General features: G+C 54.4%; 1 protein-coding gene across 4 annotated transcripts; it reads left to right on the top strand.

Moving 5' to 3' along the window:
- On the top strand, positions 1-26291 carry SYT12 (synaptotagmin 12). Of its 4 annotated transcripts, XM_012438496.3 has the most exons (9): positions 11-29; positions 5957-6145; positions 6752-6808; positions 10901-11094; positions 16246-16638; positions 19561-19776; positions 20467-20587; positions 21606-21739; positions 23810-26291. In XM_012438496.3, exons 3-9 carry the CDS (start codon positions 6775-6777, stop codon positions 23981-23983), a joined length of 1266 nt encoding a protein of 421 aa, XP_012293919.1. In that variant the 5' UTR covers positions 11-29; positions 5957-6145; positions 6752-6774; the 3' UTR covers positions 23984-26291. The 4 variants fall into 4 exon arrangements, with proteins under 4 accessions (XP_064220753.1, XP_012293919.1, XP_064220754.1 ...); XM_064364683.1 differs by lacking the exon at positions 5957-6145 and having other exon boundaries at positions 1-29; XM_064364684.1 differs by lacking the exon at positions 5957-6145 and having other exon boundaries at positions 12-29; positions 11046-11094; positions 23810-26290.
- Positions 26292-27065: the final 774 nt, after the last annotated feature.

Below are 27065 nucleotides of genomic sequence, written 5' to 3'. Positions count from 1 at the left end.
CAGAGCAGCGACCCCTCCGCGGAGCCCCGGTGAGTACGCACCCTGCAGACCCCCGCGCGCGGCCGGAATCGCACTCTGATCGCGGACGCACGCAGCCCCCTCCTCCGACCCCGGGCCCGGGACCGCAGAGCCCCACGTACTCCGAGCGCCTGCACCCCCGCGCTTGCTTGCACACGAACGGATGCCGGGCACCTTACCCGGCCCAGCCACTCCGCGCACTGCGCATCGCATCGCGCCCTGCACGCCCGCCCCGCGTGTGCACACACGCGACTCACCCCGCCATTTACACGCCTCCCCGCGCCCACGCTGCACACACGCCCCTCACTTTCACATTCAGCGCGCTGACTGTCCTCACTGCCTCTGCTCTGGCTTCACACCCCCTCCACGCACTCGGATCCTCATACACCCCGGGGGTTCCCGAGGCAGGAGCTCTGGGTCTGCGGGAACCGTCCCAATCTGGAGGGGAACGTTGCACTCCTTCCCAAGGAGGCCCTGGCTGTGTGAAGAGCCAGATATGACCCTCAGCCTCCGGTGTCACTGGCCTGAGTGGGGGGCTTTCCAGAGGCTCCTCGGAACCTTTGCCACTGCTGCTTAGGAGAGGGGTATGGTGGAGCAGGGGAGGAAGCTTGCCGGGACTCAGGGCCTCAGGGCTGTAGATTTGGCCTGAAGTCGGGGGAGGAAGGTGGGGGGCCGGGAGCCTGGCGCTGAGCTGGCCATCCTGGGAGCCCTTTTCCAGGGGCTGCAGAGAGACTGTGTGCCGCCCTCCTCCATTCTCAAAAGCCTGGAGAAGCTGCACCGTGGAATGTCAGCTCCTTCCCCCATCAGGGGGTGACAGTTTTTTCAGGGGTGATAGCAGCGCTAGTGCTTCCTATTAGAAACGGGGAAACAGAGGCTCAGAGAGGGCCGGAGACCCACCCAAGTTATCACAGCCAGTGTGAAGAAGGATCAGGACAAGTCCCCAGGCCCCCAGCCTCCCCACTCTGAATTCTGAAAGCGTTCCTCAGCAGTCCTGCAGAGCAGGGGCTCCCAGCCTGGGTTTCAGACCCGGACTCTAACACTTGTCAGCTCTGGTGACTGGGCAAATCATTTCCTGTGCCTCAGTTTCCTCTCCAGTACAAGGAGCAGGGTAGCAACCCCCTTGGAGGGCTGAGGTACTGAGATAACACAAGTCACATAGTAGGTGCCCAAGAAATGCCAGCCAGCACCTCCCAGCCAGCCTGTCCTGCGGTTTCTGTGGGCTGTTTGCGGGGTGGGAGCTGGATGTGGTTATCTCAGAAAGCAGAGGAGGGGGACTTGAAAAGGTTTCAACCTCCAGATCCTGAAGAGGCTCACAGCCTGAAGGGTGAGGCTCTCCCGATCCGTCCCTTTGCCTCGATAGCCAGAGAATGATGTGAGGACACTGGGCAAGGAGGGTGGGTAGAGCAGAGGGCAGGGACAGAAGGCCCCTTTCCCCTGCTGAGGCACAGCTTTCTTGGAAAGCCATATCTCTGACAAGTCCAGGAAGGGGCCCCTGCCGTGGTCTGATTCCAGCAAAGCCAGGGGGAGCGGGGGCTCTTCCCACCCCCACCCCCAAAAGGTCTGCCTGGTCAGGAGTCAGCATGGTGGCCAAGAGCCCAGATCCATTGCACCCTGGCACCAATCCCAGTGTTGCCACTCATATGTGAGGTGACCTGGGACCCCAGCTTCCTCATCTGTAAAAGGGGATCCATTAATCCACTGAATCACCAGGTCCACATGTGTACCTATGACAACCATGCAGTGCTAAGCATTTAGCACGCGTTCTGCCCACATGCATGCAGCAGTGAGGGGATATTGCTAGGTAGGTGTGATCGAGCTGAAATTGGAACCTAGAGCTGTTTTCAATGAGTAAGGTCTGTGCAGCTTAGGGTCTGGGGGTTTGAGACTGAAGAACTGGTCGGATTGGCGGGGAGGAGCTGCAGGAGGACATGTGCAGTCTGGGAGCTCGGTGAGGGTCTGGAGCACTCTGGCCCCCGTGTTATGCTCTTTGCTCTGTGTCTGGACACCGGGGATGCTCTGGTCACAGGCTGCCCTGGTCTCGCTGTACCTCGTCGCCATCCTCTTCTAGTGGAAGCTACAGTCCCTCTGCCTGGCAGACCTTCAGGCTGCCAGCGAGAACCCACTGAGGCTGTCCCAGGTGACACGGAGTCAGGGGGTCTTGGAGGCAGTGAGCAAAACCATTGAGAAGGGCACCTGCTGCCAGCACTTGCAGCTTGGTCTCAGCTTCCTGCTCACTGGTTGGGTGACCTTGGGCCAATTCACTGCCCTTTTCTGAGCCTCCCTCTCCTCCTCCGTGGAGTGGGAGTAATAACAGGATTTGTCCTATAGGTCTTACGGGTGATGGGGAAGATGGCATGAGGGTTCATTGCTAATGGAAGAGGGGCTGGACTGAGCAGCAGAAATGGCTGCCAGGCTCAACTGTACCACTGCTGGCTGTGTGGGTTTGGGCAAGTCACTTAACCTCTCTTAATCTCCCAGCTTGGCTGGGCATGGTGGCTCACGCTTGTAATCCTAGCACTTTGGGAGGCCAAGGCAGGTGGATCACCTGAGGTCAAGAGTTCGAGACCAGCCTGGCCAACATGGTGAAACACTGTCTATACTAAAAATACAAAAATTAGCCTGTCGTGGTGGCTCACGCCTGTATTCCCAGCTACTAGGGAGGCTGAAGCAGGAGAATCACTTGAACCTGGGAATCGGAGGTTGCAGTGAGCCGAGATTGTGCCACTGCACTCCAGCCTGGGCAAAAGAGCGAAACTTCATCTCAAAAAAATAAATTAATTAAAAACAAAACAAAACAGAAAAAAGTCCCATAGCTCATTCAAAGTCCATCTTACCAGGCTTATGAGCAGGGGTGCTTCCAGGGGCCAAGAAGTTCCAGCAGTGAATGTAAGCGTGGGAGCATCTGGGGAAGAGGCAGAGCCAACTTAGCTCCAACTCCTGCTGGAGTTGGGGGATGCAAAGCCATTGTCCCCAGATCTTCTAACTTTCAAAGGGAAGCTGGAAATCCTTTTTAAATCAATTTTTAGTGGGAAATCCCCCCCACCCCAGGCTTTATTTTTGAGGCACAGTCTCACTATGTTGTCCAGGCTGGTTTTGAACTCCTTGGCTCAAGAGATCCTCCCACATCAGCCTCCCCAGCAGCTGGGACTACAGGTTCAACCCACTGCACCCAGTTAAATTTTTCAATTTTAAAATGTTGGCAACTCACCTAAATGTAAGACAAATAAAACACATCTGTAGGCTGGCACTGCTGCCCACACTGCCCAGACTAGGGGACAGGGCGCCTGTGTGGACCATCACCAGGCCGCTAACCACAGCAACCGATATATGCCAAGCCCGACTACACTTAACTTCTCATTCCACCCTCCTGGCAGCCTCACATCTGCTTTACGAGTGGGGAACTGAGGTTTCTGAGAGACAAAGAAAATTGCCCAAGGCCACTGCAGCTAGCCAGGGGCAGATCTGGGATTCAGAGCTGAGTGCAGCTGACTAGAAACCCTGTGCTCAGGCGGAGCCCCTCTGGGAACCTCAGCATCTCCCCCAGTTCTCTTCTCCCTCCACTCAGGCAGGTAAGGTCTGCCTTCACGGGGTACCAGACCAGAACTGTCTGGTGGCCATAGGTGGTGGTTCATGCCTGTAATCCCAGCACTTTGAGAGACCAAGGTGGGAGGATCACATGAGGTCAGGAGTTCAAGACCAGCCTGGCCAACATGGCAAAACCACATCTCTACTAAAATACAAAAATTAGCCGGGTGTGGTGGCACACGCCTGTCATCTCAGCTACTTGGGAAGCTGAGGCAGGAGAATCGCTTGAACCCGGGAGGCAGAAGTTACAGTGAGCCGAGATTGCATCACTGCACTCCAGCCTGGTTGATAGAGTGAGACTGTCTCAAAAAAAAAAAAAAAAAAAAGGAACTTCTCTCTGGGGTGTGCCTAGCAGTCATTCACACCCGCACTGAAATTTAAGCTCCCTGGGAAAAGATGTCGTGTTAAAGAGAGAGGAAAGAACAGACAGAATGGGAGCCTGGGGTCTCAGCTGGACCAGCCATGGAGGGGATGGGCCCCTGACAGCCAGAGGCCTGATGCAGTTTGAGGTTTTGTCTGTGCCCACCTATTGTGCTGTGGGGTATTCCTTGCCACGCATACCTTGCTCACGTGCTGTTGGCATTGGCTGTCCCAGCTTGGCCTCACTCTTGCAAAGTCAGCTTGTGCCAGGTAAGCAGGAAAAAGCCGATGGCTTATCTGATTCCCGGCAAGGCAGAAGCAGGCTGGGAAGTGCGTGAGTGCATGTTAGCATGTTTCAGCGTATCCAGACCAGCTTCCGCCAGGAGCTAGAGCCACCTTGGACAGGTACATGGTGACCCATTTGACCTGCAGATTCTTAGGAAACTTTTTATGGAGCCAGATGGCCTGGGTTGAACAGGTTATTAGCTGTGTGGCCTGGGGCAAATTACGCCCTGGGGCTCTCACGCGCTAAACCAGAGATAATAATTGTACCTACCTCATGGGGCTGTTAGGAGGAGTAAATGAGGTTGGATATATGCAAAGTGCTTAGAACTGCACTTGCTGTATGGAAATGCTCGGCAAGGTTGCCTATTCCTATCACGATCTCCAGCCCAGGCCCAGGAATGAGCTTTCACTCTAGTCAGATGGGCACAGCCCTTCCTGGCTTAGTACCGCCCTTCCATCACCATAACAACGCACAGCTCCTTGCGGGAGTAGGGGCAGCATCGCTGGGAGCCAGGAGCTGGCTGTGCACCTTACCTGACCTGCTTCTCGAGGCTCCTGGGCACCCCCAGGACTTATGGGGGTGGAGTAGGACTTATGGCACCCCCAAATGTGCTTGATAACCCTGATGGGAGCATGGCACCCCAGCTTCTTGACTCCAAAGCCTCAGACTGGGGAGAACCCTGGGCTTCCTGAAAACATAAAGGGCCTTAGCTTTACCCTCTGATTTGACCCCAGTCCCAAAGGGGTCTACAAGATGCTCCGAGGGGTTGGGAACTGGTAGGTCACACTGCCTGAGGACATTTTATACTGCACCTGAATGGTGTTTGCATTTTTTTTTTTTTTTTGAGATGGAGTCTTTCTTTCTCTGTGACCAGGTTGGAGTGAAGTGGCATGATCTCAGGTCACTTCAACTTCTGACTCCCTGGTTCAAGTGATTCTCCTGCCTCAGCTTCCAGAGTAGCTGGGATTACAGGCACGAGCCACCATGCCCAGCTAATTTTTGTATTTTTAGTAGAGATCGGTTTCACCATGTTGGCGAGGATGGTCTCGATCTCCTGACCTCATGATCCACCCACCTCGGCCTCCCAAAGTGCTGGGATTACAGGCGTGAGTCACTGCACCTGGCTGGTGTTTGCATTTTTTGCAAATTGGTTGCTACCTTTAAAGCTCAGGAAACTGCATATAAAAAATTCAGATATCTAGCTTTTCTCTAAAGTGCCAGAAGATCAAGCCATGTGGTTGGCGTTCCTGCTGGCGCAGAAATGCAGCTGCCCGTGGGCCAGGCCATCGCTCTGCAGTTCCTACCTTACCCTCCCCTCGCCCTACCACCCTGCACCAGGCCTGCAGGCTCACTGTGTGGAACCACCTCTCTGAACTACAAGGAAACCGGGAAGTTGGGGTGGGCATTATCCTGGCCCTCTGTGCCCTTGACCTGAGATCAGTACACCCCATCCCAGTTTTCCGTTTCCAGGACTCCACACACACACACCCATTTAGAACACATCTGTGAGCCAGATTTACTTCTTAGCAATAATAATAAAACAGTGAGCAGTCGCCTAGGTTCAGGTAATGGCTTGTATGAGCTCCCAGACCTTTTTAGAACAACTTAGGCCTCAGTGGTTCCTAAAACCTGAGAGTGGAGGGTGGGGTAGGGAAGAAACCATGCCACGCAGTGAAAGATTGCTGAGACGCAGCCTTTCCTTCCCAGTCGAAGTGGAAGTATTTGAAGGGAGGCTCAAGCCAGGGGCCTTGCTCTAACGAGTCACCTGCCTGGTCTCTGCTGGTCAGCTGGTGTTGTTAGGATGGAAATGAGCTGGGGTTGCCAGATTTGGCAAATACAGAAACAGGACACCCAGGAGCATTGAAGCTTCGGATGAACAATGGAAAAGGTTTTGGTGTAAGTATGACCTATGGAATATTTGGGACACACATATTAAAAACTTATCTGAAATTTGGCTGGGCATGGTGGCTCATGCCTGTTATCTCAGCACTTTGGGAGACTGAGATTGGTGGATCACCTGAGATCAGGAGTTTGAGACCAGCCTGACCAATGTGGTGAAACTCCATCTCTACTAAAAATACAAAAATTAGCCGGGTGTGGTGGCACACGCCTGTCGTCCCAGCTACTTGGGAGCTGAGGCATGAGATCACTTGAACCCAGGAGGCGGAGGCTGCAGTGAGCCAAGATTGTGCCACTGCACTCTAGCCTGGGAGACAGAGCGAGACTCCATCTAAAAAAAACAAAACAAAACAAAATCTGAAATTCACACGCCACTGGGCATCCTGTTTTATCTGGCAATCCTGAAAAGAGTCTTAGAATGCTTGAAAAGAGCTTGAAACGCCATTCTTAAAATGCCAAGCCTCCCTTTGGTGGCTGTCCCCTTACAGCTGAGCATAAGCTCTGGATGACAGGCACACGGTGTGGGGGAGGCGGGGGCCAGGACCTAGGGGTGGGGCGCTGACCCTCCGCAGTCCTCGCCGCTCACTCTCTCTTGCCTTCCAGTCATAGGCACCGCAGCAGGCATCATGGCCGTGGATGTGGCAGAATACCATCTGAGCGGTGAGTCCCCAGGGCAAGCCCCTCCTGGATCATGCCTGCGGGACCCTTGCACCAGGCCTGGGGTGGGAGGTGTCCGTGGGACATGAATAATGGCAAGAACGCTGCCCTTATTCCTGACTGTGCTCACCATTATTGCCTACTCGCAAGGACAGTCGGTGATTTGCCCAACGTCAGACAGCCCTGGGGACGTCAAACTTGGCCCAATCTGAGGTCTCATCATCTTGCCACTCAAGTGGCTCCTTTCTGTTACAGTGACTTTATCTCTTTCACTTGAGAGGGTACCCAGGGAGACCCTGGTCCTGCCGCACCCTGGGGATGAGCCTGTGACTCGGAATCCACTCACTGGGGCCTTTTGTGGAGCCTGTCAAGTCCCCAAGGGAAAATAAACCCAGGACAGTCAATGTTAGACTCATGGGGCATTAAACTCAGAGGCCACCCAGTCCAAGGCAGAGGCTGCAGTGAGCTGAGATCACACCACTGCACTCCAGCTTTCCAGCCTGGGCGACAGAATGACTCTGTCTCATTAAAAAGAGAGAGAGAGAGAGAGAGAGAGAGAGAGAGAGAGACCACCCAGTCCATGGCCATGGCTCCTGCCCTTTCACCCTGTGCCCCAGCAGGGAGATGGGAGATGGCCTAGAGATGGCCTCAAGGCTTCAGACATACGCCTGCAGCCCTCCCCGTGGATGGCAGATGGGGTCGGAGCTGAAACATACCAGCCGTCTTTTCTCCCTTTGTTCCTCTCCCCATTCACAGATGGGAGAAGTGAGGCTCAGAGAGAAGGGACAGTGAGTAACGGGGTCAGGACATGAACTCAGGTCTCCCAGGCCCGTGCTCCCCATCACTCCAGCTCCAGCCCTAACAGAGCCCCTGGGAAGCCCAGGCCTGATCTGAAGGGTGTGCCCAGGATCACCTTTCCCATCCCCAAGCCAGGGAGCCTCACTTTTCACCCACGGGCTCACAGGTCCTACCCATACACCCCTGCCAGTGCCCCCGCCAGTCCCCCGCCACCACGGCCTTGGGCGGGTGGTGAAATCTGAACTTCCGCTTACTCATCTGTAAATGCAAACGGTGAGGCCCCCTGAGGGCTGCTGGGAAGGTTTAGTGAGCTGATGTACAAGTGCAAACACCACTCTCACAACACCAGGGCTTTGCACGTGTTCCTCCGGCCTGGAGCTCTTCCCTGCCTCTGCCTCTGCCTGCCTGAGTCCTGGGGCCTGGTGTCTGTAGGGGCAGCAGATGTCTCCTCCGTCCCTCACTTCCCCATCTGTAAAATGGGGAAAATAATGGCACCAACCTCACAGGATTGTCTCGAAGACTCAAGCGACCTGCTTAGAACAGGGCCTGGCAAATCATAAATAGCAAGTGCTTCGTAGGGGAGCTATTCCTCCTCCTCCTCCTCCCCCTCATGTCAGTCTTAGCCCAGACCTCACTTCCCATATCACCCCAAGGCTGGTATTCCATCAAATCAATAAACAAATGAACACGAATTGTCATTTCATGCCACCTTCCTGGGGCTTTTCCTTCTATGCCCCCAGACCTGCCCCCTTTTCTGCCACCCAGGGCATGGACTCCATCCTTCAGCTCCCAAGAGCCTCAGGTGCAGGGGGCCCTGAACGTACTTTGCCCCCTGGCTGTGCCCACAGCCTGCTCAGAGACCTTGGGCCTCTGGTCCTGCCCTCTGGCCAACCTCCGGCTACCACCCAGCCCTGCCGTGACCCTGTTCCCCAGAACACACCAAGCCCTGCCAGTCAGGACCTGGGAGCCTCCATGGACCTCTTTGTTATGGGTGTATTTAGCCCGCAGACGACATTCTGTTAACAGAAGCAGGCAGGAGGAAGGAGGTTTGTTCACGGTCCCTCCGCTGTCGTTACCTATTCCTTCTGTTTTTCCCTGCTCTGCCCAGCCTGTGACTATGTGCTTCGTGACTTTTACATACATCACAAGCGCGTGGTTAGACCATGTTGGGGATTCATTTTTCTCTTCTTTTAACAATGCCAGAAATGTTTCTCTGCATTGCCACAGTGCCATCCTAATGACCTCAATTGTAGTTCTCCAAGGCCGGTGACATTTCCTCCCAAGACAGCGCCACCAGCCCTCACTGGCCCCCGCGGTGGGACCTTCGGGCTGTTTCCAGATTTCTGCCGTTATAAATACAGCCTCGATGACTCATCCCAGACATAAAACTTGTCGGGATTTTCCCTTTAGAATGAATTCACCAGAGTGGGACCACTTGATGGGGGATGCTCTTGTCATCTGGATTTTCCAGATGGAGACTGAAGCCCAGCGGTGCTGGGTGACTTGCCTGGAAGCCAAGGCACCTGCGCCTGGCTCTGCCGTTTCTCACACTGGCCCTGAGTGGAGAAACAGATGTGCCCGCTACCCTCCCTTGGTCTCGGTTTTCCTCTTTTAGAAAATAGGGCCTAACAGGGTGCTCAGTGCTGGGAGGGGGTCAGGATTGGAGGCCAGTGAGTTAGTGCTGTGGATTCTGGCTCAGGTGGCTGACTCAAAGAGAGCAGGGCAGGCTAGAGGGGCTGCCCCACTGCGTGATTCCTCCCTGTGCAGCTGGGCTTCAGGGCAGCAGTGGTCAGGAACACCCAGGTCCCCTCCCTCCCTCCCCAGGGCACTCTGCCCACTCTGGGCTCTTTATACCCCTCTGTTCTTCCCGCCCTTGACTTCCAGCTCCTGTTGCCGTGGCCTGGCATACTTCTTGCCCCTCATGATATCTCAGCTTACATATCCCTCCTCCGGGAAGCCTTCCCGGGCTGCTCCCATTCCTAGTATGCTGACTTGTCTATTTATTTGCCTGCCCCACCCCACCCCCTTGACTGCGAGCTACTTAAGGACAGGGACTGGGCCGGGGCTGACTCAGCCCTGGCTACCTGTGCCCGTAGGCTGCTGGCCCACCAGGGTGGGTGCTCAATGATGTGCAGTGATCAATATCCAGCGCTGCGACGCCCTTCGCACCTCTCCCCACCTTGCTGCGGGGTCGAGGCTGGGCGTGGCAGTGGTTACCCCACTTGCTCTGGGGTCTGGCTGCCAGAGTTGGAGTCCCAGCACCACCCCTTCTGGGCTCTGTGACCTTGGGCAAGTTCTTAAGCTTTTCTGCGCCTCAGTTTCCTCGAATTGAGACAGACGCACTACTAAGAACGGTTTAGAGAACGGTATTTGCCAGCACCGTGACCTGCAGAATGAATCTCAGTGTCTCCTTGGCTTCCTTTGGGGAAGCAGAGCCAGGTTTCCTAGGAGAGAAAGGCAAAACCTTGGAACGTGTGTGGTCCTGCCGCGTGCCAAGCACAGTGCTAGGGGAGGACGCGCCTGCCACAGTTGAGCGGGTTGTTAATTTCCGTTTTCTGGGGCAGCGAGGCTCAGAGAGGGAAGGTTGTTGACTCATCAGCAGAGCAAAAGCATCTGAGCATCTGGATTTGTCTCCAAGCCCTGCACCGCCTGCAGCCACCTCTCACTTCTGGCTGAGTTGTTTGTTTGTTTTGGTAAGAGATTCACAGAGAGATAAGATTCACAAACCAAATAATTTGCCCACTTAAAGTGTACAATTCAGTAGTTTTTAGTATATTGTGCAACCAGCCACACAAGTCCTTTTTAGAATATTCTCATCATCCCCCAAAGAAACCCTATTTCTCCCAACTTTCCAGCCCTGACAGTCACTAATCTACTGTACAGACTGGTGTCAATTCTGCCTGTATAGATTTGCCTGTTCTGGATATTACATACACAGGATGAGCATCCGAAATCCAAAAATCCAAAATCCAAAATCTGAATTTTTTTGAGGGCTGACGTGACGCTGAAAGGAAATGCCCGTGGGAGCATTTTAGATTTCAGATTTTTGGATTAGGAATGCTGAACCTGTAAGTGTACTGCAAATATCTCCAAATCAGAAAAAATCTGAAATCCAAAGCACTTGTCGTCCCAAGCCACACAGGAAAGTGTATGTCTTGTTCGACATGGGATCTGCAGCACCTAGTACATAGTAGGCGTTCAATAAACATCCATTCAATGAAGAAGTCAGTGCTGCTCCCCAGGCGGGCGTCTGTCTCCACTAGGAAGCCCTAATGAGAGGCTGCCCTTGCCTTGCAGTCATCAAGAGCCCCCCTGGCTGGGAGGTGGGTGTCTATGCTGCAGGGGCCCTGGCCCTGCTGGGAATCGCCGCTGTGAGCCTGTGGAAGCTCTGGACGTCGGGGAGCTTCCCCAGCCCCTCTCCGTTTCCCAATTACGACTACAGGTACCTTCAGCAGAAGTACGGCGAGAGCGGCGCAGAGGCCAGGCAGAAGGTGAGGCTTCTGATCCCGCAGGTGCACAGCGAGTACACCCCCATGCGCCCCTAGTCCATCAGATCAGCCTTCAGCCCCTCTCCCTTCATCGCTGCCTCCTGGTTCGTGTCCTTTGAATGGGGAGTACACCTCTCTCGTCCCTTTCACATCTTCAACTTCTTTTTTTTAAAAAAAAACTTTTTTTCTCTTTTTTTTTGTCTCTTTTCCTCTGCATTTTTTTTTTTTTTGAGATGTTGTTTCCCTCTTGCTGCCCGGGCTGGATGCCATGGCATGATCTCGGCTCACTGCAAACGCTGCCTCCCAGGTTCAAGTGATTCTCCTGCCTCAGCCTCCCAATGTAGCTGGGATTACAGGTGCGCACCACCATGCCCGGCTAACTTTGTGTTTTTAGTAGAAACCAACAAGGTTTCACCATGTTGGTCAGGCTGGTCTCGAACTCCTGACCTCAGGTGATCCACCTGCCTCAACCTTCCAAAGTGCTGGGATTACAGGTGTGAGCCACCGAGACCAGCCTTTTTTTTTTTTTTTTGAATATGCTCCTTGCAGATCAGGGGTACCCCATAGGCAGTGTGTCCAGAATAACCTGATATATTTATTTCTTCTTCTTTTTTTTTTTTTTTTCGAGACAGGGTCTCACTCTGTTGCCCAGACTGGAGTGCAGTGGCACAGTCTCAGTTCACTGCAACCTGCACCTCCTGGGCTCAAGCAGTCCTCACACTTAAGCTTCCCAAGTAGCTGGGACTACAGGCCCAAGCCACCACGCCCAGCTGATTTTTTGTATTTTTTTGTAGAGACAGGGTTTCACCATGTTGGCCAGGCTGGCCTCAAACTCCTGGGCTCAAGAGATCTGCCTGTCTCAGCTTCCCAAAGCACTAGGATTACAGGCGTGCACCACCGTGCCTGGTCCTTCTCTTTTCCCCTCCCTTGTAGCTGAAGCATTTTCATATACTGCTGAACACACATTGTAAACATTATTTTAATGACTGCATGAGATTCCTTTTTGGCATGTGCCATGATTGACTAAATGTCATGATAAATAATGCAGTGGATGTTCCGTATGTAAAAGTTGGTCTTCATTTGGGATAGTGTGCTTTGAATCGATGTCCAGATGTGGAACTGCTGTACTGGGGCACACACATTCTTAGGGCCCTCACTATACGTTGCTGAATGTTTTATCATTTAACACATGGCAGAGAATTTTCTGAATATCATGTAGAGTTCCAGACAGCACAACCAGAATCTGTTACCAGATTAGAGTCCCTCTTGCTCAGTCACTTAGGGTGTCTGAGGGGACTATCTCACACGCCGTTGGAGGAGTGTACATTTAAAAAAACTTTTCCAGGCCTGCCACGGTGGCTGAGGTCTGTAATCCCAACATTTTGGGAGGCCCAGGTGGGTGGATCACCTGAGGGCGGGAGTTCAAGACCAGCCTGGCCAACATGGTGAAACCCTGTCTCTACTAAAAATACAAAAATTAGCCAAGTATGGTGGCACATGCCTGTAACCCTAGCTACTCAGGAGGCTGAGGCACGAGAATCTCTTGAAACTGGGAGGCAGAGGTTGCAGTGAGCCAAGATCATGCCACCGCACTCTAGCCTGGGTGACAGAGTGAGACTGTCTCAAAAAAAATCCCCACGTTTCCAAAGAGCACTTTGGCAACACGTGTCAAAGCCTTCAAAGAACTGACTGGACACGGTGGCTCATGCCTGTAATCCGTTTTGGGAGGCTGAGGCGGGTGGATGGCTTGAGGTCAGAAGTTCAAGACCAGCCTGGCCAATGTGGTAAAACTCTGTCTCTACTTTAAAAATATATTAAAATTTACTGGGTGTGGTGGTGGGCACCTGTAATCCCAGCTACTCAGGAGGCTGAGATACAAGAATTGCTTGAACCCGGGAGGCAGAGGTTGCAGTGAACCAAGACCATGGCAGTGTACTCCAGCCTGGGCAACAGAGCGAGACTCCATCAAAAACAAAACAAAAAACCTTCAAAGGAGTGTGTCCTCTGAGTCAGGATTTTTAAAAATTATTTTTATTTATTTATTTTATTTATTTATTTTTTTGAGATGGAGATTTGCTCTTGTTGGCCGGGCTGGAGTACAATGGCACCATCTAGGCTCACCACAGCCTCTGCCTCCCGGGTTCAAGCGATTCTCCTGCCTCAGCCTCCTGAGTAGCTGGTATTACAGATGCCCACCACCACCCCCAGCTAATTTTGTAGGGTTTCTCCGTGTTAGTCAGGTTGGTTTCAAACTCCTGAGCTCAGGCGATCCGCCTGCCTCTGTCTCCCAAAGTGCTGGGATTATAGGCATGAGCCGCTGAGCCCGGTGGAGCTGGGATTTTAAGAAAGCTATTCAATACTGAGTATTTGTATTTCTGAAAAAGTAGAAACAACGTAAATGTCCAACAGTGAAGAAGAGTGAAGTAAATTATGGTTATCTGCTCAATGGAAAACTGGGGAACCATGAAAGATTATGGCAAGCGGCCAGGCGCAGTGGCTCATGCCTGTAATCCCAGCACTTTGGGCAGCCAAGGCAAGAGGATCGCTTGAGCCCAGGAGTTAAAGACCAGCCTGGGCAACAAAGCAAGTCTTCGTCTCTATAAAAAAAATAATAAAAAATTTTTAAAAATCAAAAAATTAGCCAGGTGTAGTAGCTCACCCCTGTGGTCCCAGCCACTTGGGAGAGTGGGGTGGGAGAATTGCTTGGGCCCAGAAGGTTGAAGCTGCAGTGAGCTGTGATTGCAACACTGCACTCCACCCTGGGCAAATGAGGCCCTGTCTCAAAAAATATATATATGATAATGAAAGCATAGAAGATGCTTATAGTATAAAAGCCTTGCTTTCTCAAATCTCAAGGTCAATTAGGGAAAATAGAAATTTGCCAGGCACAGTGGCTCACACCTGTAATCAATCCCAGCACTTTGGGAGATCGAGACGGGCAGATCAGGATCAAGAGTTCGAGACCAGCCTGACCAACATGGTGAAACCCCGTCTCTACTAAAAATACAAAACTTAGCCAGGCATGGTGGTGCGAGCCTGTAATCCCAGCTACTTAGGAGGCTGAGGCAGGAGAATTGCTTGAACCAGGGAGGTGGAAGTTGCAGTGAGCCAAGATCGTGCCATTGCACTCCAGCCTGGGCAACAGAGCGAGACTCCATCTTAAAAAAAAAAAATTTTGGCCGGGCGCGGTGGCTCACGCCTGTTATCCCAGCACTTTGGGAGGCCAAGGCGGGCAGATCATGAGATCAAGAGATCGAAACCATCCTGACCAACATGGTGAAACCCCGTCTCTACTAAAAATAGAAAAATTAGCTGGGCGTGGTGGCACACGCATGTAGTCCCATCTACTTGGGAGGCTGAGGCATGAGAATCACTTGAACCCAGGAGGCGGAGGTTGCAGTGAGCTGAGATTGCGCCACTGCACTCCAGCCTGGTGCCTGGCGATGGAAATGAGACTCTGTCTCAAAAAAAAAAATTATTTATTTATTTATTTATTTTTGAGACAGAATCTTGCTCTGTTGCCCAGGCCGGAGTGCAGTGGCTCAATCTCGGCTCACTGCAACCTCTGCCTCCCGAGTTCAAGCAATCCTCCTGCCTCAGCCTCCTGAGTAGCTGAGATTACAGGTGCATGCCACCATGCCCAGCTCATTTTTGTGTTTTTAGTAGAGATGGAGTTTTACCACGTTGGCCAGGTTGGTTTTGAACTCCTGACCTCAGGTGATCCGCCTCCTCAGCCTCCCAAAGTGCTGGGATTACAGGCCTTAGCCACTGCGCCTGACCGAGGGAAAAAGAATTTAAATATGTGAGTGAGTGTCACTGAACGTGAAAACTTCCTGTGTTGTAAACTTCCCTTGCGGCTGCTCCATCACCTCTTGAGTGGCTGGCTCCTCATTTTCTTACCCCTTCTTCTGGGACACATTGCTAGCTGCTTTTCCTTTTTTTTTGAGACGGAGTTTCGCTCTTGTTACCCAGGCTGGAGTGCAATGGCACCATCTTGGCTCACCACAACCTCCGCCTCCTGGGTTCAGGCAATTCTCCTGCCTCAGCCTCCTAAGTAGCTGGGATTACAGGCACGCGCCACCATGCCCAGCTAATTTTTTGTATTTTTAGTAGAGACTGAGTTTCACCATGTTGACCAGGATGGTCTCAATCTCTTGACCTCGTGATCCACCCGCCTCGGCCTCCCAAAGTGCTGGGATTACAGGCTTGAGCCACCGCGCCTGGCCATGCTTTTCCTTTTTTTTTCCTTTTTTGAGATGGAGTATCACTCTGTCGCCAGGCTGGATTGCAGTGATGCCATCTTGGCACACTGCAACCTCCGCCTCCTGAGTTCAAGCAATTCTCATGCGTCAGCCTCCCAAGTAGCTGGGATTACAGGCATGTGCCACCACATCCAGCTAATATTTGTATTTTTAGTAGAGATGGGGTTTCACCATGTTGGCCAGGATGGTCTCTGTCTCCTGACCTCGTGATTCATCGACCTTGGCCTCCCAAAGTGCTGGGATTACAGGCATGAGCCGACCTGCTTTTCCTTTTTCTAAACATCACTGCAGTCGACGACTTGATGTATGGAATTCTGACCCTACAAATAAACATATTAAGAAAAGGTTGGCAGGACGCAGTGGCTCACGTCTGTAGTCCCAGCACTTTGGGAGGCCGGGATGGGAGGACTCTCTTGAGCCTGGGAGTTTGAGAGCAGCCTGGCCAACATTACAGGTATGTGCCACCACACCCTGGCAAAACCCTATTTCTACTAAAAATACAAAAATTAGCCAGGTGTGGTGGTGCATGCCTGTAATCCCAGCTCCTCAGGAGGCTGAGGCAGGAGAACAGCTTGAACCCGGGAGGTGGAGGTTGCAGTGAGCCGAGATTGTGCCACTGTGCTCCAACCTGAGTGACAGAGTGAGACTCCATCTCAGAAAAAAAAAAAAAAAGAAAGAGAAAAAGCTTTCTTACGTCTTGGTTAAGGCAAGAGAAATAAGTGACATGAATTAATATTAAACAAGGACCTTCCTAACTAAGGGATGCAGGTCTTCTGTGAATGGGGAACTTGGAGATCTGTGAATGAACAGGCCTTACTCATCTCCGTGCTGTCCCCTAGTGACCTTGCCTGTGGCCCCGTGATGCTCTGACATCCCTCTTTCTCACCCCTAGAGAGTGCCTGCCTGGAATACCCAGCGGGGCAGCACGCGGGGAACACCCAGCCGTAAAGGCAGCCTCAGCATGGAGGACACCTTCGAGAGCATCAGTGAACTGGGGCCCCTGGAGCTGATGGGCCGAGAGCTGGACCTGGCGCCCTATGGGACCCTCCGGAAGTCCCAGTCGGCTGACTCCCTGAACTCCATCTCCTCTGTGAGCAACACCTTTGGGCAGGATTTCACACTGGGCCAGGTGGAGGTGAGCATGGATTACGACGCCGCCTCCCACAGCCTGCACGTGGCGGTGCTGCAGGGCAAGGACCTCCTGGAGCGGGAGGAGGCCAGCTTCGAGTCCTGTTTCATGCGCGTCAGCCTGCTGCCCGACGAGCAGATTGTGGGCATTTCCCGGGTAAGTGGGGCTTGGGGCGGGGCAGAAGGGTGCTCTGGGCTCACTAGACACCTCCCAGGCAGGCAGGGCTGTAGGGCCCGGCAGGACCCCAGAAAGGCACTAGAGCGCAGGTATGGATGCTGATCCCCGAGCCGAAGCTGCAGACAGTGGGGAGAACAAGTCTGGGAGGCTGGGGGCCTCCACCTGAAGGCTCACATTGTGTCGAGTTCTTAACTCTCCTGCCAGGTGAATACAGCGTGTGGCAACTGTCCCTGTCCATGTCTGCCCTGTGTCAACATAGGGTTCCAACAGAAAAGGGATGACATGCTCAAGATGGCTCATTTGCGAAGAGCGTAATAACAGGACTGGTCGGGTGCAGTGGCTCACGCCTGTAAGCCCAGCACTTTGGGAGGCTAAGGCGGGTGGATCACCTGAGGTCAGGGGTCCAAGACCAGCCTGACCTCAACATAGTGAAACCCTGTCTCTACTGAAAATACAAAAATTAGCTGGGCATGGTGGTGCACACCTGTAATCCCAGCTATTCAGGTGGCTGAGACAGGAGAATCACTTGAACTCAGGAGGTGGAGGTTGCAGCGAGCCGAGATCATGCCACTGCACTCCAGCCTGGGCAACAGAGTGACTCTACCTCAAAAATAATAAATAAGTTTTAAAAATGAAAGTAACGACCATTTAGAGGGCCGAGGGTGGGATGTGGGGTGACCTCAGGGATGGCACAGTACCCGGGAGGGGTGTAACAGGAGGGGCAGTCCCACTCTAGATCTGAAGGGGTGAGGGGAAGTTGAGGTTACTGGGCCCAAAAGGATAGAGGGCCATCTCGTATGGAGAGGGCTACCTCGGTGGAAGCTGTGCCCTTTTGTCAAGGAACATGGTCAGTCTGCAGCAATCCTGCAGAGAAGGACCTGTCTTCCCCTCCAGTTTCCCTCTGGTGACCTTCACTGGGTGACCCCACCAGAAGCTAAAGACCAAAGGAACCTGTTGACACAGCCCATGGATATCAACCCTCAGGGACAGAGCAGAGTGGGAAGGGCAGAAAATAAGGTGTGAGGGGCAGGGAAGGCACCCAGTCCCTTAGGCTACGCTCCACACATCCCTGTGAGTCACAGGGCCAGGCCAACAGAGCCACATCTGGGCTGAAGGGTGGAGGATGGCCTATGACCAGAGTGCAGGGAGGGCGTGTTTAGGGCACCAAGTTGGGGTGGCCCAGCTTCTGAGAGGCAGTACAGTGGGCGATTAGGATCAGGACTGTGGAGCCTGACTGCCTGGGTTCAAATCCTGGTTCCACCTCTTCCTAGTAATATGGCCTTGGATAAGTCAGTTTAGTACCCCATGACTCAGTTTCCCCATCTGTTAAATGGGCATCATAGTTATTGAGGAAGAGCTGGGTTAATGCATGTAAAGTTCTTAGCCCAGCCCTGGTCAGTGCCCAGCAGGTTGGCTCTCAGGACCGTGTAGAGCTTCTGTCATGCCCAGCCATGTTGCCTGTGGCCTGGGCTGCCTAGAGGACTCTGGGTGGTTCAGGATGCATTCCTCAAGGAGGGACATTGGCAGACGGCAGCCACCACAGCATGATGTGTGCTGAGAACATGGTTCACAGAGCCCAGCACGTCATGATTTTCTCATTAGCCCCTGAGGCCAACAGGACGGATGGTTAGGGCATCTCACAGATGAGGAAACAAGGCTCGGGAAAGTGCTTTGCCCAAGATGACCCCAGTAAGGAAGCAGGAGGTCCAGGACTCAAACCCAGGGTTCCATCCTCCTCCACCCATGTGTGCACGCTCAGAGAATGGCTGGTTGGGGGGCCCAGTCCCCCCTGGGCAGGGGACAGTTGAGAGGCTATTTAGCTGAAGGAGGGAGAGGTGGAGCCAGATCATGAAGAGACTGAATGCCAACGTCAGGAGGTCAGGAGGTCAGGAAGCAGGCTTTATCCCTTGGGGGCAAGGAGCCCTTCAAGAGCAAGGGATTGTGTAGGGAACGTGGCTCCCAGGGAGCACTGTGACAGGAGCCTTCCCAGGCCCAGGCAGTGACAGAAGAATGTGGTCATGGTGGCTGGTGGCTCTGTCGGATCGAAGCCCGGCCAGTCCCACCAGGAGGTGCTGCCTTCAAGCTAGGCAGTCCCCTAACTTCAGGTAGTGTCCAGGGATGAGAGCGCCTTTCTTTAAATATCGACAGGCAGTGACTAAAACATCTCCCTTATTCCCCAGAGAGCAGTGCCCGCAATGTACCTTCCCAGGGGACCTGCCCACGACTTTCTGGGGGGAGGCCAGTGTCGCCCACCAGGCAGGACTGGGCTTGGAGACAGAGTCGGCCCAACCTTGCCTAATTCTCCCTTCCATCCACCCATTCAGCCTACGGTGTTCAAACAGCCCTGAGCCAGGCTCTGCAGGAACCTGGGACATCAGTGGCTCGTGACTCCACAGACAACTGTCCCACTCCACTGCATGCCTGACCTAGGGCTAAACTCCAGCAGATGCAAGAAAGATGGAGACTGGCTCGTCCAGGTCATCTTGAGGGTTCTGGGGTGCCGTGGGCACCGAGGATGGGGATTAGCTGGGATCAGATTGTGGGAGCTTCAAATGCCAGGCCGCTAGATTGGCCACCACTGAGGAGAGGACAGGAGGCTTTTTTTTTTTTTGGTAGAGACGGGGTTTCACCATGTTGGCCAGGATGGTCTCAATCTCTTGACCTCATGATCTGCCCACCTCGGCCTCCCAAACTGCTGGGATTACAAGTGTGAACCACCACGCCCGGCCTAGGAGGCTTTTAAACCTTTGGGCTGAGCCACCAAAGGAAAGACTGCCATTGAGGCTGTCATGTCAACAGAGCCAGGACTCTAGCCCAGGCCTCCGGACTCCCTGTCCAGTGCTCTCTCCCTGCTGCAGCCTCTCAGGCCCCTAGCGCCCTCCATGGCCCTTTCTCCTGCAGATCCAGAGGAATGCCTACTCCATCTTTTTCGATGAGAAGTTCTCCATCCCCCTGGATCCCACCGCCCTGGAGGAGAAGAGCCTGCGGTTTTCTGTATTTGGCATTGACGAGGACGAGCGGAACGTCAGCACGGGGGTGGTGGAGCTGAAGCTTTCTGTGCTTGACCTCCCACTGCAGCCCTTCAGTGGCTGGCTCTATTTGCAGGACCAGAACAAGGTAAGTGACCTGCCTGCCCCCGCCTGCTCATCCACCACAGAAGAGCATGCACACACATACACTTCCAGGAAGGGGCTCCTTCATCCTCCGCAACTGCCTGAACCCCAAGATCATTAGGAGAGCAGGGAAGACCGGAGCCACATCTGAGGAAACTGCTTACTGCAGGCAAATGACAGAAGCATCCTGACCTCTGTTTACAGCTCATTTGCTGTTCTTAGCACCAAAGCTTCAGAGGGTCTTCTCCCACTCAGCTTCTGCTGGAGAAACATTCCTCTGGCCTTAGAGGGGATGATTTCAGGCAGAGGCCAGGCTGCAGTGTAGCTTTATAATTGTAGGAATGCACACAGAACATCACTGTTGTTTAAGCAGAGAATCTAATTCCATTCCACTTGGATCGTTGGGTATTACTACCGCAGAGTGTTTTCCTTGGCCTGGAATGAGGCAACAGAAGTACATTTGATAGCTACATTTGACAGGCAGGGAGGGATGGGGCATGCTCCCTGCAGGGTCGGGGGTGGGTGGCTGTCCCTTTCTCAACCCTGCCAGCCTGGAGCCTGCGGTAAGGGGCCCCCAGTGCAACCACTTCTCTATGGAGAAGGAAGCCTCAGCTTTTCCTTGGCCACCAAGGCTCTCCCTGGACCCCTCAAGGCCAGTGGGGAGAAGCCCCCTGAGCCACCGCCTGTCCCCCAGGCTGCCGACGCTGTGGGGGAGATCCTGCTATCCCTCAGCTACCTCCCCACAGCCGAGCGCCTCACCGTGGTCGTGGTTAAGGCCAAGAATCTCATCTGGACCAATGACAAGACCACAGCGGGTAAGGGCCAGTGGGCAGCCCGGCTCCTCCACGTGGCTCAGTGGAAGCTGTGGGCCAGCTGCTGTGCTATGGGCACCTGGAGGCATCAGCAGGTGTGGGACACAGTGCCAGGGCCCCCTCAGCTTTGCTGAGCCAGGAGTCATGTAGGTGGGTGTGGGGTGGGATGGGGGCAATGAATCTGGCTGGGAAAACATGTGATCCCTGGAGGGTGTCAGGGGCCCCTGTGAGGGCAGAGTGAAGGAGGTCAGAGTGATGGGGGGGTCTGAGGGCAGAAGGCAGCACTCAGGGCTGGGGGCACTGGGCAGGGAACAAAGGGTGGCATCTGTTTCCTGGAACTGGAATTCACAGTGGAGGCTCCATTCTCAGAGACAGGGCAGTATCCCAGACTCCAACCAAGGACCAGGGCCACGGGTTTGGGATGGGGCCAGGCAGGACCTGATGCCTTAGGTCTGCAGAAGCCTCCGGTCCCTCCCAAAGCAGTGACTGTGGAGGCAGCTGTATTCTAGGGAACTGAAGACCGGGGCTAGGGGAGACTGACCTATTGGGAGTTGCAGCCCTTGGGTGGCGGGGACCCCAGCTCCAGGCAGGTGCAGCAAGGACAGCCCGTGGGCAATAGGTGATGGCCAGACGGCAGCTTGTTATTTCAGACCTGCACATGGTTGAGTCAGGCTCTGCTGTGCAGGCGCCCGGTGACTCAGGGCTGACGTCTGCACTTGGGCCATTTATAGAAGGAAAGTGGTGGGGCTGCTGAGATCCCCAGAGCATCCCAGGAGGGGAGCACGTGGGCTGTAGGCAGCTGCCTGAGCATAAAGCGCCCCCCGTCACCTGATGTGCTGTGTAAGCCTCAGTTTTCTCATCTGTGAAATGGGAAAAACAAAAAAGGACCAAGGGCAGGGCTGCAGGAGGTCACGGCAACAGCAAAGCGTTGGGGAGTTTGTAATCAGTGGGTAGAGTCAGACTGGGCAGGGCTGTGGCAAGTGAGTGTGGCACTGGCCTTCACCCCTCCACCTGCCCACAGACCCCTTCGTCAAGGTGTACCTGCTGCAGGATGGGAGGAAGATGAGCAAAAAGAGGACAGCTGTGAAGCGGGACGACCCCAACCCGGTGTTCAACGAAGCCATGATCTTCTCCGTGCCAGCCATTGTGCTCCAGGTGAGCGGGCTGGGGGATGGGAAGGGGCCAGGTCACCCCAGGGCTCTGGGGCTGCCATCTCTCCACCTTCACTTCTCAGGGGCCCTGCAGGGGTAGCGGTTTGCCTCCAGCCCTCCCTTTCTAGCGGTCATTGAGTGCCGCTGGGGGTCAGCCCTAGGGTGGGTGCTGGGGACACAGGCCGGCTTTCTTGGTGGTCACAAGGGACAGGCAGGAGAGTCCCTAATCCACTAAGAGTGTTCTAGACTCCCTCGATCAGGTAAGGGGGGCTTCCTGCAGGAGGGAATACCCAGCTCTGAGGGAGGACCATTCCCGGTGGAGGGAACTGAAGAGGCGTGGAGAGGAGCCGGGGTGAGCCAGCCACCCAGAATTCCTGCTCTGAATCTCTCAGGCTCTATTTCAGGGTTCCGCTGAACTCCCCAAGTTCCCGTGGCCTTCAGAAGAACTCCCCAAGTTCCCATGCTCCAGAGAGACCTCTCCCAGCAGGGACATCATGGGCCACAGAGCACAGGGCTTGGGCCCTGCTTCCATGCCTCGGAGGCTGGGGCTTGCCCCACTTGCCCTCACTATCTCTAACCCTCCTCGGGCACTCCTGACAATGAGAAAGTCCTTTGTGCCTTGATCCAAAACCTGCCCCCATAGCTCCGGGGCTGTATAGAAACCCACCTCATCTCCCCCCAGGGACCCCGCCTGGATGTAAAGGCCCAGAATTCTGCCTCGCTCTGGGTGTTCCTAACCCAGGCACATCCCAGCATCTCTGGCCCATCCTGGTTATCAAAGCCTTTACCTGCTACCCTTGCAGGGCGGGCTGCCCATGTGTCCCCTGACTCTCCCTGGGTGTCATAGTGCCACTACTCCACAGCCTCTAAAAGCAAGAGATTTCTTGGGACTCTAGGGGAAGTGGGGGAGGAGAGAGGTCGGGCTGGGTTGGATTTCAGCTCCCGCTCTCATCTCAAGCACGGCCCCTCCTGTCTTCTGTTGTGAGTGCAACATGATGATATTAGTAATAGCAACGCAGCTTCTAGCATGTTCTGATTGTGCACAGGCACCATTCTACACAATTCACTCATTTTGTTCCTGGAACAGCCCTATGAAATAGAAACCAATTTTTTTTTTTTTTGAGATGGATTCTCACTATGTCATCCAGGCTGGAGTGCAGTGGTGTGATTTCAGCTCTCTGCAACCTCCGCCTCCCCAGTTCAAGCAATTCTCCTGCCTTGGCTTCCCGAATAGCTGGGATTACAGGCATGTGCCATCATGCCCAGCTAATTTTTGTATTTTTGGTAGAGACGAGGTTTCACCATGTTGGCCAGGCTGGTCTCAAACTCCTGACCTCCGGTGATCCGCCCACCTCAGCCTCCCAAAGTGCTGGGATTATAGGCGTGAGCCACCACGCCTGGCCAGAACAAATATTATCATCACCATATCACAGATGGAGAAATTGAGGTAGCAAGAGCCCAAGTCACTGCCCAAGGTCACACAGCAAGGAAGTGGGAGCCAGGCGCAGTGGCTCACGCCTGTAATCCCAGCACTTTGAGAGGCCAAAGTGGGCAGATCACTTGAGGTCAGGAGTTTGAGAACAGCCTGACCAACATGGCGAAACTCTGTCTCTACTAAAAATACAAAAATTAGCCGGGCATGGTGGCGGGCACCTATAATCCCAGCTACTCAGGATGCTGAGGCAGGAGAATCACTTGAACCTGGGAGGCAGAGGTCGCAATGAGCCAAGATCACACCACTGCACTCCAGCCTGGGCAACAGAGTGAGACTCTGTTTCAAAAAAAGAGGCAAGTTGGGAGGCCGGCATTTGAACTCTGGCAGGCGGGTGCTGTGGCTTGGAGGGAGGCAGCAAGAGAAGCCTGCGGGCCGAGGTGGGCCTCGTTCAAACTCTTGCCGCCATTTATTTGCGGAATGACCTGGGCCGAGTCTCCTCCCTCTTAGATCAGAGGTGAGGATTCAGGGAGCTGCACCTGGCACCCCTCTAGGGCCTGACATCTGTAGCCTTGGACCCAGGAGCCAAGATGTACCTCTGGCTGCTCCTGGTCCTCAGCACCCACATTGCCTCTTCCTCAGGACCTGTCTCTCCGTGTGACGGTGGCTGAGAGCAGCATCGACGGCCGTGGGGACAACGTGGGCCATGTCATCATTGGGCCATCGGCCAGCGGCATGGGAACCACACACTGGAACCAGATGTTGGCCACGCTGCGCAGGCCCGTGTCCATGTGGCACGCTGTCCGGCGAAACTAGCAACCAGGGCGGGCCAGGTGGGCAGTGGAGCTGCTGGAGCCTGGCACCCACTCGGCTCTGTCTGATGCCCTCTTCATAGCCCAGCTGGAGCCATGAACACTGGGGTCCCCTGGCAGAGTCCTCATGAGCCATCCTGGTCTCTCTGTCCAGATTGCAGCAGAGGAGTGGGCGTGGCTCTGTGTCCGGGACCCCAGGATCTTCTCCCAATGAGGACCAGCTGTGCCGGGCCAGGACCGAGGGAGGCTCTGAGCACTGGACAGCTGTGTTCCATCTCAAGCTCCCCCAACCCTGCTCCTCCTGGGAGGCTGGCTGCCGAACCGGGCTATGTTCTGGAACCCAGCGAATCTTGGGGGCCAGGCACTGTGCTGGGTAACACGAACAAGACGCGGCCCCTAGGACATCAGGAAGACAAGCTCCCCTTCCCCAGAGGATCTGTGCAGTGCTGATGGCGACCGAACTGTGTGGACTCACGGGGTTTTGAGGGCTGGGGAACAGGGAGGTTCTCTTTGACAACTGGGAGCTGCGCTTGGAGGGACAGGGAAAGCATGTCCCAGGCAGCGGGCCCAGCCTGAGCAATGGCGGGATGTGAACTTTCCCATCGCTCATGCCATCCTCAGCCCACTGCAGCAGATACAAGGAAGGGCCTCTCTCTGGGGCAGAGAAGAGACCAAGAGACCAGGCCCAGGCAGAAGCCCATCGGCCACATGGAACACTGGCTCCGGAGTTACTCTGTGAAATCTACTCCCCGGACCTCAACTATGGCAAGAACCAGAGGTCCGAAGAGGCCCAGCCCCAGGTCCTTGTGCTCAGTCCTGTGCAAACCAGGCCCAGGGCCGCAAGCATTTGTCGATGCCCTTCCACGCCAGGTCCACTGTGGGGAAGATGCCTCAGGCAGGTCTCAGTCGAGGGGTGGCAGGGGCGGGGCAGAGGGAGTACTGGCAGCTGCAGGCACCTGGGAAGATGTGGTGGACAAGGAGGCCCTCGGGCTGGGCCTTGGAGGGGTGGCGGGAAAGGACAGGTCAGGTGGCTGAGGCCCGATGGGAAGCTAGGGGAGGCCAGGGTGGGAGGCAGCTTGAGTGACACCCGGAGAAGACAGAAGGCCAGACTACGAAGGAGGCGGCTCTCGATCATGGTGGTGCCCCCAACACTGGGCGTCCTCTGGTGAGTTCCCTAGAAGCGAAACCTGAGATGGGGATTCTTGGGCCAGTGGCTTCTTGTGGGTGAGTGCTCTCAGAGAAACTTACCGGAGAAAGAAAGGGAGCTCGGGCTGGAGTGGGGAAGCCGATAAAGTTGTGGCTTCCAGATCCATCTGCCCTGGCCTGATTGCTGTGGAGGCAGGGGCCTGGAGTGCGAGGGGCACCCTGGGGGTCCCACCCAGAAGCAGAGGGGCTGGGGTATTGCACCCCTACAGGCATCTGTCTTTGGTTACCTCCCAGTCCCAGTAGGATGAGGGCAGGCAGGACTCATCTCCCCAGCCTGGCATCCCGCAGTCCCAGGAAGCAGCTTCCTGCCTTCACGGCTGAGTGCTGGGAGGTCTGAGTTCACCCAGGCCAACAGGTTGGGGAGCAGCTGCTCTGTGAGCCATGCACAGGTGACAGCATGGACCCTCAGGCTGGATACCCCTGTTCCTTGCTCCATAACTGGTGAGCTATGGAGACCCAGGTCAACCAGTTATCCCCAATGATATGGGGGAAGGAAGGGCTAGAACAGGGGCCCAGGGGACTGGAGGCAGGATGGTAGCTTGCCCCACTTGACATAGCCAGGGCCCAGCCCCAAGTCCAGGCTTCTACGCTGTGGCCACAGCAGGAGGTCAGCCCAGGGCCAGGAGACACGTGGCTGGGCAAGGGTTTGCAGCCTGGGAGACCCCGACTCTCTCTAACCCAGTGGCTGTGCAGTTCGGTCCACTGACTCCCCACTTCCCGCTGTCTCCCCTCTCTCCCTCCCCCTAACTGCATGACATGTTAACTGTGCGCCCAGGATGGCCATGGTGGGGACCGGGTATGCTGACTGGAATGATTCTAGAACCAAAATAAAGCTGGGGTAGGAAGAGGGGGCTTCCAGGGAGCCCTGCTCGACCCTGAATCAACTTCATCTCTTCTCTAGCAATCAGGGACTCAGGCCTCCTATGGGTACTGTTGGGAATAGACGCTCGGTGCCGCCAGAAAAATCAGCACTGAGACAAAGGATCTTTCAGCAACGCAATTTTTACTTCCAGGACCGCAGGAAGGGTACCCTCACTAGCCATCTTGCCACGAGAGTACAACGAACAAAGGAAAACACACAAATTCATCCCTCATGCATTCGGGGTCATCCTTACTGCTGTGTCTGGTCTCCATTGGCTGGAGCCAGACCTCACAATCTAAACTAAAACCTGATTGGCTGATAACTTAAAACTTTTCTAAACAGGTCAAAGCAGTGGAGAGCTGGGACATGCCTGTGAGCACGTCCAGCACAGGTATCTTGGTGAAAATACAAGGACATAGAATGTACTACGTGCCTGTAGGCACGGTATGCCTAACAGCTACATAGGATAGGGCTTCACAAAGCTGTTAGCACACTTATTCTTTAACAAGAAAGGAAACTTTAAAAAGGAACTTTTCTACTTCCCAGAGTTACTGTGCATCCTCCTTTCCTGCTACCAGGTGCCCAGAGGGGAGTGAGGCCCCTGCCAGCTGCGGAGACCATTGCAAGGACCAGTGCAGGCTGGGCGCGGTGGCTCACACCTGTAATCCCAGCACTTTAGGAGGCTAAGGGGGGCAGATCACTTGAGGTCGGGAGTTTGAGACCAGCCTGGCCAACATGGTGAAACCCATCTCTACTAAAAATACAAAAATTAGCAGGGTGTGGTGGTGCACCCCTGTATTCTCAGCTACTCTGGAAGCTGAGGCAGGAGAACCGTTTGAACCTGGGAGGCGGAGGCTGCAGAGAGCTGAAATTGCACCACTACACTCCAGCCTGGGTAACAGCAAGACTCTGTCTCAAAAGAAAAAAAAAACGGCCGGGCGCAGTGGCTCACGCCTGTAATCCCAGCACTTTGGGAGGCCGAGGCGGGTGGATCACGAGATCAAGAGATCGAGACCAT

This window comes from Aotus nancymaae, unplaced genomic scaffold, assembly GCF_030222135.1.
Source record: "Aotus nancymaae isolate 86718 unplaced genomic scaffold, 86718_ANA_hifiasm-v0.15.2.pri h1tg000059l, whole genome shotgun sequence".
Lineage (NCBI taxonomy): Eukaryota > Metazoa > Chordata > Mammalia > Primates > Aotidae > Aotus > Aotus nancymaae.
This window is presented reverse-complemented; position numbering and strand designations above follow the sequence as displayed.